The sequence below is a fragment of the Anolis sagrei genome, chromosome 4 (assembly GCF_037176765.1).
Source record: "Anolis sagrei isolate rAnoSag1 chromosome 4, rAnoSag1.mat, whole genome shotgun sequence".
Classification (NCBI taxonomy): domain Eukaryota; kingdom Metazoa; phylum Chordata; class Lepidosauria; order Squamata; family Dactyloidae; genus Anolis; species Anolis sagrei.
The window spans coordinates 25,209,676-25,225,572 of NC_090024.1; the positions used below are offsets into that span (position 1 = coordinate 25,209,676).

Below are 15,897 nucleotides of genomic sequence, written 5' to 3' on the forward strand. Positions count from 1 at the left end.
AGAGATACTGATAAAATGCGAGGTTCTGAAGCATCAAGTTAAAATAACCCTAAAATAATAATAAAAATAATTTTAGATCATGGAATCTTAGAATTGGAAGAGACTAAGGGCCATCCAGTGCATCCCTTTGCCATGTAAGAATAAATAGTCATAGCACTTCTGACAGATGACTATCCAGCCTCTGTTTAAATTCTTCAGATTCATCACATTCCAGGGCACCATATTTCACTGTCAAGCAATTCATACCATCAGGAAGTTCTTCCTAATGTTTTGGTGAAATCCCTTTTCCTGCAGTTCAAATCTATTGCTCCTGTGTCCTAATCTCTAGAGCAGCAGGAAGAACGCTTACCTCCCCTTCAGCATGACATCCTTTCAAGAATTTAAACATGGCTATAATGGTCTCAACCTCCTCTTCTCCAAGTTAAACTTAGCAATCTCCTCAAACCATTACTCATATGACTTGGTATCCAGACCTTTTCCCATTTGTGTCACCTTCTCTGGACACATTCTATTTTGTAAAGACCTTTCTTGAGTTATAATGCCAGAGTTGGACACAGTATTCCAGCTGAAGTCTGACCAAAGCAGAATGAAATGGTACTAATACATTTCCGAATCTAGACACTGTACTTCTATTGATGTAGCCTTGAATCTTATTGATTTATTATCAAAATGTTTTTAAATTACCACACTACATTTTTAATAACAACTATGAAAAATTAATTAGAAAAAGAAGAAATGGCACCTGGTCAACTCAGCATGTAGCACTTTCTCAGGGCGCTTCCAGACAGGTCATTTTCCCAGGAGCATCCGTGATTAAAAAACACGGATGTTCCCGGAGGCTCAGACTTTTTCTATTTCTATTTCTGCCCCTGCCTTATGGAATTCCTTGCCGCCCTACGTGAGAACCATGCGTGACTTAGGGCCTTTTACTCAAGCACTTAAGACCTGGCTTTTTACTAGAGCATTCGATCCCTGTTAATTTTTAATTTTTGTATGTATGTATTTTATCTTTTACAGTTTAGCTGTAAATCGCCTAGAGCATTCTCGGATGGAGGGCGATTAATAAGTAATTAAATGATGATGATGATGATGATGATGATGATGATGATGATGATCTATACACACTCCAGAACGTATGCGCTTTCTGGGGTGGGTGTCCAGATGTTCTCCTGGAACTTCCCAGGAGAACATGCAGATACTCTAACCCTCTCCCCCAAAGCCACAAAAAGCCCTTTTAAAAAGAAAAGTATTCAATGGACCTACATTTGAGAGCTGTTGCAACTCTCCTGGTATGTAGAAATGATGCACCAAGAGAAGGGAGTGATCTTCCTCCTCCCTCCCCCTTTCTCCTGACTCAAAATTTCTATTCACTAGGAGAGCTCATGCAGCTCTCTCATGGTGGCCAGGTTAAGTACTTTTCTTTTTTAAAGGGCTTTTGAGGGTCTTTGGGGAAGGATGTTGGTATTCTTACAGTTTTCCAGGCTAATTTAGCCCGGAAAGCTATAGGGATATTGTCTTGGCTGTAGTACAGACACCAGAAGTAATGGGTTTATCCCACATCTTCCAACAACGTGCTGAATAAATGCACTATCAAATTAATTTGCCACTAACCAGGGTTTTCCTGGTTTGTAGTGGATTAATTCGGGGTTTGTCCAGGATGTCATCTGGACAGGCTCCTTTTTATTGTGGAAACTCCCGCAATAAAGTGGCTGTCTGGATGCTCTCTTACTTACATTTTCAGTTTTCTGGTACTATGATGTTTGTGCATTCCCCTTGCTTATTGATTGATTGTATGGTGTATTACCTGGCATGCTGCACATTTTGCACTTGGAGCATATATTAGATGTCCTCGATTCAGGTTTGAATGAGAGTTTGCATGCAGTTGCACAACCTGTGGCCCTCAGATCCCTTGACCTTTCCAAGTGTGACCTGCAAAGCTGGGGAACTCTATTTACTGCCTTTTGCAATCCAGCTGAAAAACACACTATTTGGCACCATTAGGAGAGTCAAAACAGTGTTCTTATTGGGCATGGTTTTGAGATTGATGACACTAGATTGCTATTTTTTCTGCCCCTGGTCCTGACAGAATAAACTGGCCAACACACATTTTGATGTCTCAAATGTTCAACCTGCTTTTGTGTATATTTGACCTGCTGTTTCAAAAAATGGTAACTTTTTTTTTCAATTAGCTCTCGTTTTTGAATTATAAAACATAGGAAACCTGCCAATTGCCATCTGACCACCCATAGAAAATCATGATACCCATACCTAAAAGGAAAAAAAAAAAAACAACTAGAGCTGATGCAGTCTATCAAATGTAATTTTCTGAATTAACACCCAAATAACTCCAGGAACAGGCCAAAACACAAAGACACAAATGATTTATTTTTGTTAGAATATGATTGATCTCAATGTGATTTTTCTATAACCCACTAAACACTGAAATGTATAGCAGTGGTATGTGCAAATTTGGTATTTCATTTCATTATGTTACAATTTAAGATGCTTTAGAATTGTTTTGTAACATATAGATTTTGTTAATGTGTGTGACCAAAGACGAAATGGTTTAAAAGATCTCGACTTAACTATCTATTCTTCCTCCCACTGCTGGAAACTTTCTGGCTTGATTGCCCCACCCTTAGTCAATGGAAAAGGGGGAATTGTGAGGACCCCTGTGATTGAAGCCTGACTTGGTTGGAATAGTCTAAGGTTCAATTATCCCCATCCAGGGACAGATTCAGATCTATTTAGGGCTGCTCATCCCTTGTTGCTTTCTTGCAAATGATGCATGACTCGCTGTCCCACCTTCCCATCCTAAGGACAGTGTGAGTGTCAACAGGCTATGTTTAGAGCAGGATAGGAATTCCCCCCACCCCCATGAGGTTTCAGAAATATCTGCTACCTTAACAGAGTACTATAAGCTTTCCAAGCAGATAGCAACTAGAGTCCAAGCTCCCTTCCATGTAGTTGTGGCAGGAACACAAGACCCAGACTCCAGATGCTTGTTCTAAACACAGGAAGGCTTTATATCAGGGGTCCCCAAACTAAGGCCCGGGGGCCGGATCCGGCCCCCTGAGGGCATTTGTCCGGCCCGCCTGGTGTGGAGAAGGGGGGGAGGCAGCGGGCGAAGCCGCTTCGGGGCCACTTCCTCCTCCTCCTCCCTGGGCCCAGCCGGCTCTTCTCCTGCCTTCAGGAAGGGGCCTGGCCTCATCCCGACAGCAGGAGAAGGGGGGGGGGGAGGCGGCGGGCGAAGCACCTTTTGGGCTGCTTCGTCCTCTGCCTCCCTAGGCCCAGCTGGCTCTTCTGCTGGGAAGGGGCCACGAGCTGCGTGCTTCCGCAGATCAGAGCCAGGCGGAGCAGCAGCCGCGACCCGGGTGCCTCCCGGGCTTCTGCCTGTCAGGGCGGGGACTCCATGGGCTTCCCTGCAAGGCAAGGAGCAGAGGGAGGGGGTCTCCTTCCACCAGGGAAGCGCCCGCCAAGACCCTCCTCCTCCTCCTCCTCTTCCTCCTCCGCTGCTGGGCAAGAACCCCCTCCCTTCACACACACACACACACACACACATCATCTGGGTTGTAGATTTTGGGCTGTATGGCTGTGTTCCAGAAGCATTCTCTCCTGATGTTCTCTCTTTGGTTCCATCCTTTCTTGTCTCTTTCCTTCCTTCCCTCCCTCTTTCTCTTTTTCGTTCCTTCTCTCCTTCTTTCCCTCTTTCACTTTTTATTTCCTTCTCTCCTTCCTTCTCTACCTTTCTTTCTTTCCTTTTCTCCTCCCCTCCTTCTTTCCCTCTTTCTCTCCCTCCTTCTCTCCTTCCTTCCGTCTCTACCCTTTTTTCTTTCTTTCTTTCTTTCCTTCTTTATCTCCTTCCCTCCTTTTCCCCCTTCTTCTTTACCTTTCTTTCTCTCTTTCTCTCCCTCCTTCTCTCCTTCCTTCCTTCCTTCCTTCTCTACCCTTCTTTCTTTCCTTCTTTCTCTCCTTCCCTCCTTCTTTCCCTTCTTCTTTCCCTCTTTCTTTCTCTCTTTCTCTCCCTCCTTCTCTCCTTCCTTCATTCTCTACCCTTCTTTTTCTCCTTTCCTCCTCCTTCCCTTCTTCTTTCCCTCTTTATTTCTCTCCTTCTCTACCCTTCTTTCTCTCCTTCTTTTTCTCCTTCCCTCTTCTTTCCCTCTTTCTTTCTCTCCCCCTTCTCTCCTTCCTTCTCTACCCTTCTTTCTTTCCTTCTTTCCTTCTTTCTCTCCTTCCCTCCTTCTTTGCCTCCTTCTCTCCCTCCATCTCTCTTTCCTTCCTTCTTTCCCCCTTTCTGTGTATGTGTTTTGTGTGTGTATATACATAGATGTGTGTGTTTGTGTATGTGTGTGTGTGTGTGTGTGGTTTTGCGCATGCATTGTAATGTATTTGGGGGTGGAGGTTGCTTTTTAAGTCTCTTCCACTGTGTTTTTCAGTGTTTTTATGAGTGATGGTCACTCGTTGGCCTGATAGATGTCTTGTGTCCAAATTTGGTGTCAATTCATCCAGTGGTTTTTGAGTTCTGTTAATCCCATAAACGAACATTACATTTTTATTGATATAGATTTTTCAAATTATAATCCGGCCCTCCAACAGTTTGAGGGACTGTGACCCGGCCCTCTGTTTAAAAAGTTTGAGGACCCCTGCTTTATATCTTCAGTTGCAATATGTACAAAGTATTTACAGCAACACACAGTTTTTGCCAAACCCCAACAACCATATCTAAACTCACCATACTCCAACCAAACTCTCCACACCAGTACATGGAGGGTACTTTTTATACTCTTCCTCATTGCATCAGCCAGTGAGCACATGATCCAAGTGTTTAAGCATATTACGATGTGGCTAGGTCTCTGTTATTCTGCCCCTTGCCATTCAAGATACCAGAGTATAAAAAACTCTGGCACACCTTTTATCTTTGGTGGCAAGTGACTACACACACACATTTTCACAAATACATTACAATATAGTCCACACATGTTCAGTTACATCACTGTTGAAAAATATTTCCATTTTCCCTTCATGAAAATCATAACACAAGGCAGATTTGATTTCATACACTTAAACATTACATTTCATAATCCATCACCACTTTGCTGTATTCCATTCACGTTTGTGTTAAACACATTAATTCCTTTTCTGTTCCAAATTGAACTACTTTCAAGACAGTTTCAGAAATGCCATGGCAATTAACATTCTTCTGTTATCTGACTTTTAGCTCAGCAGCTGCTTTACTCCCCTTCTTGGACTTTTTAACAATTTCCTTGCCAGTTGTCTTACAGTACACTTTACAACACATTTGACTTTTAAACATAACAAATTTTCCATATTTCTTTTGCCCAAAATTTGTCAGATTTAAGTTCTCACACTTTGAATCACAAATCTTTCAGGAAGTTTGCCTTTATTCACTCTCTTAGTCTTTCTGGGGATTTCAATAAATTCAATAACTTAAAGGTCCTCATCACTAATTGAATGTCCCCTTTTTACACCTGCTCTGGTGCTTTGCATTTGATCCTCCTCTGCCTGCCTCTGGTCAGCCACATGTTCCTGAATTTCGCTGAAACTTTCCACATGCACTTTGCTGCTAGGTACTGGTTCCTGGTTCTTTGGATCATCAGGTTCTAAGATAGGATTGCTCAAAGACACATCAGTTTCCACTAGGAGGGCAACTGTTCTAATGGTCATGCTTCCATTCTGTAGGTTTAAACTTGACAATCCTGGAAATCACCACATTTCCTTTTCCATGATAAAATCTATAACTTTTTGACTTCAAATCACAATCCAGACATCTTAGTTTTTGCTGTTTGTGTTGCCCTCTTTTCTTTGCTGTTTGGGCACCATAACATTAGCAATGGTTCCAGACACTAAGGTATTTCAATGTTGGCTTTCTTTTGATCAATCAGTCCCATTTACATTTACATTTCACCTTCTGTTTAACAAAAATGCTGTTGATGCAGCAGCTTTGGCCCACAAACTTTCAGATACTAGTGCATCGAGCATCATGCACTGTTTGATATTATTTATCACATTAATCTTTGTCTCTGCCACCCCAACAGGAGAGTTTAGACTGATGCTTTATTCCTTTATCTTTTAGCCAACTTTCAAACTGAGCACACATAAACTCTGCTTAACATTCAGTTTTTTAAACAATCAATTCTGTGTGTGAATTTTCTCTCAATCATTGCAACCCACTGTTTGTACTGAAACATGGACTTCAGATTTAAACTTTATGCAGCAGTAAAATTGGGTGCAATCATCCACCAATCCTACCATACATTTTGAATCTCCTTCACTGGGCTCAAATGAGCTTGCACATGCTGCATGCACTATTTCAAAAGGCCTCTATGTGGTGTAGTAACTTTCCTTTATTATAGGACACTCACTCACTTTTGACTTAGAACAAACTGAGCAATTAAGGTACTTTCCACATGGCTTTAGCTCCGCATCAACTACCTTTGCCAATTTCTGCAGCTCTCAAAAAATTACATGGCTCATTACTTGGTGAGATAATGAACCCAATCATTATGTAAGGGTTTGTTAGCTGTACATGACAAAGCCCTTTTTTTTTTTTTTTGGTAATTTGTCAGACATGATATATAACTCATAGCATAATTCCCCTGATGCACTTTGCTGTCCATTTTTAAGCACTTTGCACCCTTGGTCATTTAAAGTTACTTCATAAACCTGAAAACACATACTAGAAGCAGTTAACAATGAACGTTGTAATTTTGGTACAAATAACACATTGTTTAAATTTCGACCAAGGCTTGGAAAACAACAGTTCCTGGCCAGCATTCCATCTGCAAGAATCAAGAGGTGCTTGGGTTTTGTTTGTGTTTGTGTTTTTTGTTTTTTGCCTACTTCATACTGTTTTGGTTGGTTGTAGTAATTAGCTTAGGATGGTGTCACTTAAATAGGTGGTCATGGCATGTTTAAAAAATCAAGTGGGCATCATGGCACCACCTTTGTTAGAGGTGGGCTTCTATAACAGCCTCTCTGTTTTTTTGGGGTTTTTTTTGCTTAGAAGGCAGTGAAGCAAGCTCCCTTTGTAAAACTCTGTGGTCTGGGAGGGAGCACCCTCAGGATGGCCTTCCACTCAAGACTGGTTGGGTGTGCAACCAAATAATTTGGATGGTGCTGGGTTTTTTTATGCTAGACCAAAGATGGTCCAGGGAGGTGGTCTATGGAGTGGCATCTGACCTGTGAAGTAGACCCACTAGATGGCTTACAAACCTAATTATTTTTTTCCTTACAGATTTACAAAAGTTCTCATAAAAAGACATAATAAATAAGTAAATAAATATGTCAATAAATGCCCCTTTTATTTCATATCTTGTATCTGGCCTCTTTATTTTGTAGTGGGAATTAAATTCCTTGTACTGTACAGTATTTTCAAAACAATATGCACACTGTATTTGTTTTTGGGGCACTATTTCAATGTATCTCATGAAAAAATATTTAGATGAGGACAGGCAAATGGCTTTTGAATGTTATGACCTCCTGAGAAAAGCAACTGTATAAATCATCCATCTCAATGTATTTTGACCCTGCCTCAGAAATACATAATTGAAAACAAGTAGCTCTTTTTGCTACCAACAATAACTTTGACATCCCTTTCCCACTGCTACTGTACTTACTCTTTATTTAAAAACAGTACCAAGATACCACATCCGTCTATCCATCTTTGGTTTAATTATCCTGGTACAACCAACATGACTCCAATCAATACTTTTTAAATACAGTATAAAAAAACCTTTGAACAGAATGGTTGTCTTGGCACCTGACTGAGGTTTGTGATCTTATTAAATGTTTTCTCCTCCTTTTCCCCTTCTCGTAGGTTATCTGGAATGAATATACCACCTCCAATTATCAGCAACAAAAACTGGCTAAGACTTCATTTTGTAACAGACAGCAACCACCGATATCGTGGATTTAGTGCTCCTTATCAAGGTATATTTAACAAAAACTGATTTTCTCTCCCAAAGTGAGAAAGGTATTCTATAAACTTAACTGTATACTTCGCACTGGAAAAAAAGAAAAGATTGGGACAATAAATCTCCTCCAGTGGGAACAAGCTAGTTGCAAATTATGGTATGGACTATAGCATTTTCTTGTTGAAGGCAGTGTATGTTTGCATAATAGCAGCGTTACTAAATTGAATTTTTGTCAAGTACAATTCATTTCATTGCATGCAGTATTTTCTTCTTATTTACTTTTTTACTGTGTCACTGTGGTTTAAAATGAATAAGCATCTTTTGAAAGAAAATGAAACTGTTGGAATCATGTTTTTGAAACTAATACTGGCTGCACTCACTTGTATGCAACACCAAAAAATTAATGAATCCATGTAGAAATATTTAGAGTAATTTTTCATTTCCAAACTCAATTTTTATGAATTTATTTTAATCTATATAATGAGTTGCTGAAGCATTGTTGAAGACAGGTGGTCGAATGTCTGCTACTCTCCTTTGCCCAGATATTGTTGTGGGTGAAGTTTTTTTACATCTCAGTTTGATTGAGAACCAGGCTTTGCTCTTCTTCACTTTTCCATGCAGCAGGAAAAGGAAAGAAGAATGAAGCACATATAGTCACTGATTTGAAGGCTTGCTGGCTACATTCTGGGTTTAGGGTTTAGCCAGTACCTACAAATGTAAGACATAGAAAAGGCTTGTAGATTTGGCAGAGACAGAATCTTCTATCATCCCATCCAGACAGAAAAATTAGAACAGTTTGATATCACAAGAGTCTCCTTGAGTAGAGAAAAAACAGGGTGTAAATAAACGTAAATAAAATCATAATCGTAATAAAATGGTCCCTTCCATCCTATGGGATCTTGAGATTTGTCATTAATTGAGGAACCAGAGCTCTCTGGCAGAGAAAAGTTAAATATCTCAAACAACTACAAATCCCAAAATGCCATGGTATTGAGCCATGGCAGTTGATTTGGTGCCAAACTGATATAATTATACAGTATGGATACAGCCTGTGACAAGGTTGCCCAACTACAAAAGGTTTTTCTTTAATTCCCTATGCATATGAAGTAAGTTTCAGTGCACTAGACATCTTTCACTTTTGGCTAACAGATTATCCATTTTTCTCCTTATGTGGACAGAATGGGAATGAAGTTGCTGTAAGTTTGGAGGAAGGAAAACATTGCATTGTTGGTCGTTTTGATTGCTTCAGGGGAGCCTTCAGATAACAACCCCCCCCCCACCCCAAGTGCTGCCCCCTTTTGAAATAAACTTTTTAAAATATAAAGGATTTTTAAAATTCAGCACAGTTAGGGGTTTCAAGGTCTACACTCTTCCCACTGCTGCTCCGTGAGCTCCCACCCTATAAGAGATAATCTTCACAAAACACCTAACTCTTCCAGATAGCATGATTTTATTTACCTTTGCACAAATATTCCTATAATGTAGCTCTATTTCAAGGATATTATCAGGGTTTTGTGGATATTATCAATATTTTTTGTAATTATTCATATTTTGGATTTCATACTCTTGGAATATGAGTCTCGCCGTCATTTATCCTCCAAATAAAATAAAAGTAGGAACTTTGCAGAGTACGTTGTAAATATTGTAATTTAAAACCATGAAAATTCAAAAATGTACTTGGGAGCCTTTATGGGTGTTCATTTTTGTCCCTGGATAGCATACTAAGGTTAGAAATGAAAACATAAGTGTGTTTTATATTATACTGTATTTTCATAGCTGTGCACATTGAACTTTTTAAACTTGTGATCCCTAAAGAATGAACTTTAGAACTGCAATCACCTAAATGCTTACTTAGGAGTCAGGCCCCTTCCACACAGCTGAATAAAAACCAACATTTCATAACCCAGTTCCAAGCAGATATTGTGGGATTTTCTGCCTTGATATTTTGGGTTATATGGTTGTGTGGAAGGGCCCTCAGTTGCTTTGGATTTCCTGCCGACTACATAGATAGTTTGAGCGTTAATAAATCTCAGAATATACATTTGGAATGTTACTGTTGAATATAATTTAAATAAATTTATACACATATGAAGAAAGCAAAGGAAAACACTGCCAAGAAAGTTTAATATCTATAGTGTTTTGTTTGTTTGTTTGTTTTGTTTTTTTATAGTAGAGAATACATTTGTAGGGAACTCTGTCTTAAAAAATACAAGTGTTTTGGGGGCATGATACATATTACATTGCAGTACAGATTATTTCATGTATATAGTGAATGTTTTTCTTTCTCCTGAAAACAGTTAGATGGTACTTCAACTCACCTAAGTGTTGTAAATATTATTTCTTTCTTTTCTTTTACACAGTAGAAGTTTCTCATGAAACTATAACAGATCTATAAAATTATGTCATCTATAAGACACAGCTAACTATTGCTTTGATGCGACAATCCATTATATCAGTATTTTAAAACACTAGGAGGAATATGAATAATGACACCTTTCAGGCTCCTAATTTAGCAAATTATGGAGGGTCCACATTATGGCTAACCTCACAAACATAGTTCTTCCTCCTCAAAACAAAATGAAGATACCTATGGATTTAATATAATGCAGAGGTAAAGGATGTTATATATTTTGATTCCACTGTAAAATTAGTATACAGGTTGTGTTTCTTTTGACTGAAATGCTTGGGACCAGAAGTGGATTTGAGATTTATTTATTTATTTATTCAGATTTGGAATACTTGCTTTTTGCATATTGGAGATGGGACCCCTGTCTAAATACAAAATTCATTTAGGTTTCATATTCACTTTAAACACATAAACTGCAGGTAATTTTATACACATTTTTAAAATATTTTTGAGGATGACACAACATCTGTAATATTGGACCATCAAGAGACAAAGGTGTTGCTATTTCAATCACACTCTACATGGGGTTGCCTTTGAAGGGTGTTCGGAACCTTCAAATGGTCCAATGGGCCACAACCATATTGCTCACCAGAGTGGCATATATGGAGCATACAACTCCCTTGTTACATCAGCTCCACTGGTTGCCAGTCTGCTACCGTGCACAATTCAAAGTGCTGGCTTTAGCCTATAAAGCTCTAAATAGTTCCAGCCCACCTTACCTGTCCAAACGTATCTCTCCCTATGAACCATCTAGTACTTTAAGATCATCTGGAGAGGCCCTCCTTTCAGTCTCGCCTTCTTCACAGGCGCAACTGGTGGAAATGAGAGATATGGCCTTCTCAGTGGTGGCCCCTCAGCTGTGGAACTCCTTCCCCAGGGATATTAGATCAGCTCCCTGCCTCCTCACTTTACATAAAAAAGTGAAAATGTGGATTTTTGATTAAGCCTTTGGAAATCTTGTGCAGTAGATGAATATGGAATTATGTTCAATTGAATATTGGAACAGCTCAGACTATGACTTTGGATAACAAGGCTAACAGTGAAGGTATTGTTTATATGTTTTTAAAACTGTCTTTATATATATATATATATATATATATATATATATATATATAATTATTATTATTATAACTCTGTTTTTAAATGCTGTTTTTTGCGGCACATTGTTGAATCATCAAATGGCTGTAAAGCCACCTTGAGTCACCTCTGGGTTGGAGAAAGGCAGGATAGAAATCTCCTAAATAAGTAAATAAATTATATATACAATTCTAAAGTCACAGGAAATTTAGGCTAAGTGATGTTCTACCTATATTAATTAGCTGAAGTGCCAGTTGATTGATTAATGGCAGTCTAATTTTAACCAGTGAGATTTAAAATTCAGGAATTACTATTGTTTTAGTGTTTACTAGGCTTGTTTGATTAAGAAAAAAATTGGTTCTAAACTCGCTTCATTTCCAGGGGGCGCCAGCGTTTCGAATTTCTGAGGACTTCTGAAATTTAAGATTTCAAAATTTCGAAATTTATGAAATTTCGTTAATTACGAATCGATTCGTTAATGGCGGACGCGATTGCGCAATGCGCTAAAAACACCTCCAAACGGGACAGGGGGAACTTCTGAAATTCAGGATGAAATTAAAATACATTAAGTTAGTAAAAATACAAATTAAAATCAATTAAAATCAATTAAAATCAATTAAATAATAAAATAATAAAATAAGTAATAAGATAATAAAATATCTCCAGGAGGAGGAGGAGGATGGGGAGGAAAGGCAATGCTGGCACCTTTTCTCTCCCTTCCCATCTTAATAATTACGAAATAATTACGAAATAATAATGAAAATTTGGAAAAATTGTTTCGATTCTTAATTACTCTTCACACTATTCCTGCATGGCTCGATATTGGATCGTAAGCTAATTTAAATATGAATTAATAACGACTTTAGAAACTAACGAACACTATCAAACAAGCCTAGTGTTTACAATAAATGAAAATGATTGTTTTCCATTTAATAGACAAAGATCATATTTTATTATAGTCTAAGGGTAAATTATACCTTTAGATTAACAGATTAATTTTTGAATTAGCAATAAGTGGCTATTTATTTATTTATTTATTTATCTATCTATCTACACTATTTATACGCTGCCTTTCTCAGTCCCAAGAGGGACTCAAGGCAGCTTACATATAGGTAACCATTCAATGTCTTAAAACAAACATACAATTAAAATAAACATTTAAACTGAAAATTAAAATTAATACATATTAATAATTTAAACATTACAATCACTATTAAAATCATGCCATCTACAATCATAATCTGAGGCTACTCCAAAATCCATTGCACATATTACATATCTGCTGTAGTACTACAATTATTCTGTGAAGGCTTGATCCCAAAGTCACATTTCCACTTTCCTTCTTAAGGCCAAGAGGGAGGAGGCTGATCTAATGTCCCCGGGGAGGGAGTTCAACAGCCGGGGGGGGGGGCATCACTGAAAAGGCTCTGTCTGTCATCCCCACCAGTCATGTCTGTGAAGGAGGCAGGACTGAGAATAGGGCCTCCTCATACTATCATAATATCTGAGATGGTTCACAGAGGGAAATACATTTTTTAAGAAATTAGCAGTTCATGGTCTATGCTACCCCTTACTTTGTAAAAAAAAAAAATTAAAAGAAGAACATCTCCATATTCTACTTCTAATAATATAGTCTATTTAGTTTCTATATTGGCCATTCAATGATATACATGTGTACATACATATATACCATTCAATTGCCCAAACAATGTGTTTGCTGTTAGCCTTACTAAAGTTTCCTTTCTTGATCCTAGCCCAGAATCTTCTACAATTTCTGATTCTGCTGTTTCCTACTTTTGTACTCCAGTTGACAGTGATGGTATTCTATTTCAATGCGTGATCAATTTTCTCTTCGGTACTCGCATAGAATCTTTTGGTTTTATTCTTATTTGCCTCTGTGGTGGGAGCATAAATTTGGATCACAGTTATATTGATTAGTTTTGTCTGGAGTCTTATTTATATTATTCAGTCATTGCATTTTATTTCTTGTTTTATGAATTCCAGCATTTCCCAATTCATTCTTCTTGCATTCCATGCTTTAACTAAATATGGTCTGCGACTTTTCTTTCAGCACTTGGAGTTTCAGTCCCTAAATGAATGTACTTTTTGGCTCGAAGCCAGTTGTGCCATTAGACACAGTGCTATTCATAGTTGTCCTCTGGTTATTGCCAGGAGCTGGTTAGCTGACTTCTGACCTAGGAATTATCATCTTCCAACACTATCTCTCGCTTTATTTGGGATTTATTTATCTATGTATTCCATTCTGAATTGTTACTATATAGGTTTGCATGGTACAAGATATTCAAATATGGTTTACTATTGTCTTCTCCTATAGTGCAGTGTTCACAACAGATAGCAAAAATACCACTGACATTTGGTCCTCTTCAAGTGTCATCCGACATGATTGCTACTACCCATCATAATCAAGTGCTTGGCACATTTACTCTGGTTCAGCAAAAGTCTGTCAGACTTAGAGAAACCCTACCAGTAGCTATACTACCTTCAACATAGCCTCTTGACTCATAGAAGCATGCAATTCAACTACAGTGGGAAAATACTAACATGATACAAGTGGTTTCCTAAATTTGTGGGACATTTTTATTTTAGCAAAAAATTGAAGCACTTGAAATTATGCAAAAGTGCATCAGGAAAACTCTGTTTAGTGGTCTTTAGCACCTTTACATCTATTCGCAGCCTGTTTATGCTGCAATTTCTGTGTCATTTAGAGTGTGTTGTGCACATTGCTTCAATTGCCCTGTGAATCAGAAATCACAAGATGAGATCATGGTGCCTCTGCCAATCAGATTTGCTATGTGAGGATAAGTAAAAACTTTACATTGCTGACTCTCTGCATGGAGGGAGAGGAAGGAAAATGCCGCGTATTGGTCATCCACATTATGCTGCTCCAATTTTAAGACACAATTGATCTGGCATCATAATTCTGGATGATTAATTAGGAAAGACTATTTAATAATGTATCCCTGAAGCAGCAGATTAGGTATATTGGTGAAAATGAGTGGGAAGAAGAGTGTTATGAATCTCTACCTTTTCAATCTTCAGTTACCAGAAACACATAAAAGGTACAGAAATTAAGGTGATAAAGGGCAACAGAATGTTCCACTTATCTGTTGCCAAAAAAAAGCAGGGTCATCCAAATGCTTTACAAATGGAATATGAGAAAAGAGGACACAGAACTGTATATTATATGTGTGTGTGCGTGCATGTGTATACACACACACACACAAAGGAACCTCTACTTAAGAGCATCCCAAATTAAGAGCGTTTTGAGATAAGAAAGGTCACTTGGCTCAGGTTTTGCTTTGACATAGGAGCAGCATTTTGAGTTAAGAGCTAGTGCCAGAGAGTGTGCTAGCGTGTAAGTACAGGACCTTAGGGCTTCAAGAGAGTACCCTCAGTGACTCGTTCACTTGTCAGCTTTGGGAGATTGCTGTTAGCTTTACTCCATCTGCTTTGAGAAACTTTGGATTAGTTGATTTTGTGTAGATTTTATTCCTGGGATGTTTGGTTGCATGAAGAGAGGGAGAGAAGAGAGCAAGACAGGAAGGGAGGCTGAAATGAATACAGTATGAAGAAAATTGTGTTTTCTCCTCTTCTATTGGTGCTTCCTTGCTACAGCTTTGGGCTTTCACCATTTTAAAGTTCATCTTTCATTTTTATTGGTCCATGTAAATGTACATTTTTACATCATTTGTTTTTATAAAGTACATTTTCTTATTTAGAAACATGTTAAAATGTGTGTGGGGGGGGGGCTGAGGGAACAGAATGGGTTAATAGCAATTTAGTACATTGCAATGGGGAAATTCACTTTAAGATAAGAGTAGGACAAATTAAACTCTTAAGTCAAGATATTTGTGTCTGTGTGTGTGTGTGAGAGAGAGAGAGAGAGAGAGAGAGAGAGAGAGAGAGAATTTTGACGATATTAATACAATTCCCTTTGGGAGACATAAAGCAGGGTATAAATATCATCATTGTCATCATCATCATGCTCTTTTACAAATTTTAATGTGTTATATATTAACTATGTTGATCGGGCTTGTCCCCATGTCAGTAGCCCCGAGTCCCTTCGGGGAGATGGAGGCGAGATACAAAAATAAAGTTATTATTCTTATTCTTTTTCATCTCATCATCATCATCATCATCATCATCATCATCATCATCATCATCCCAGTCAAGAAGACCATGTGCTTTTTCATTCCACTACTGATAGGTAACTGCAAGCTTCATGTTCTTTCCTCTGTGGCTTACATTTTTTTCTGAAATCTTCTTGGACTAGACAGCCCTTCAAGTAGAGCTCTGCCTCTAAGTTAGGACACATGGCTGCTTCATATTATAGTGAGACTTTCGGTTTTCTGCACTGGGATCAAATTATGCAAGAAAATACCAAATGAAGCCTTAACACTTAGTTATTATAATAATATACTAATTTAACAGCTAAAAAGAAATTACTTTCTCTGGCAA

General features: G+C 38.3%; 1 protein-coding gene across 8 annotated transcripts in view; it reads left to right on the top strand.

The window, feature by feature from the left end:
• The window catches only part of CSMD3 (CUB and Sushi multiple domains 3), a 661,396-nt gene that overhangs the window by 303,729 nt on the left and 341,770 nt on the right, over positions 1-15,897 (top strand). For all 8 annotated transcript variants that reach the window (XM_060775796.2, XM_060775789.2, XM_060775791.2 and 5 more), the window contains exon 6: positions 7,838-7,950. In XM_060775796.2, coding sequence (XP_060631779.2) covers positions 7,838-7,950 — 113 coding nt within the window. The remainder of the gene's footprint in view (positions 1-7,837; positions 7,951-15,897) is intronic.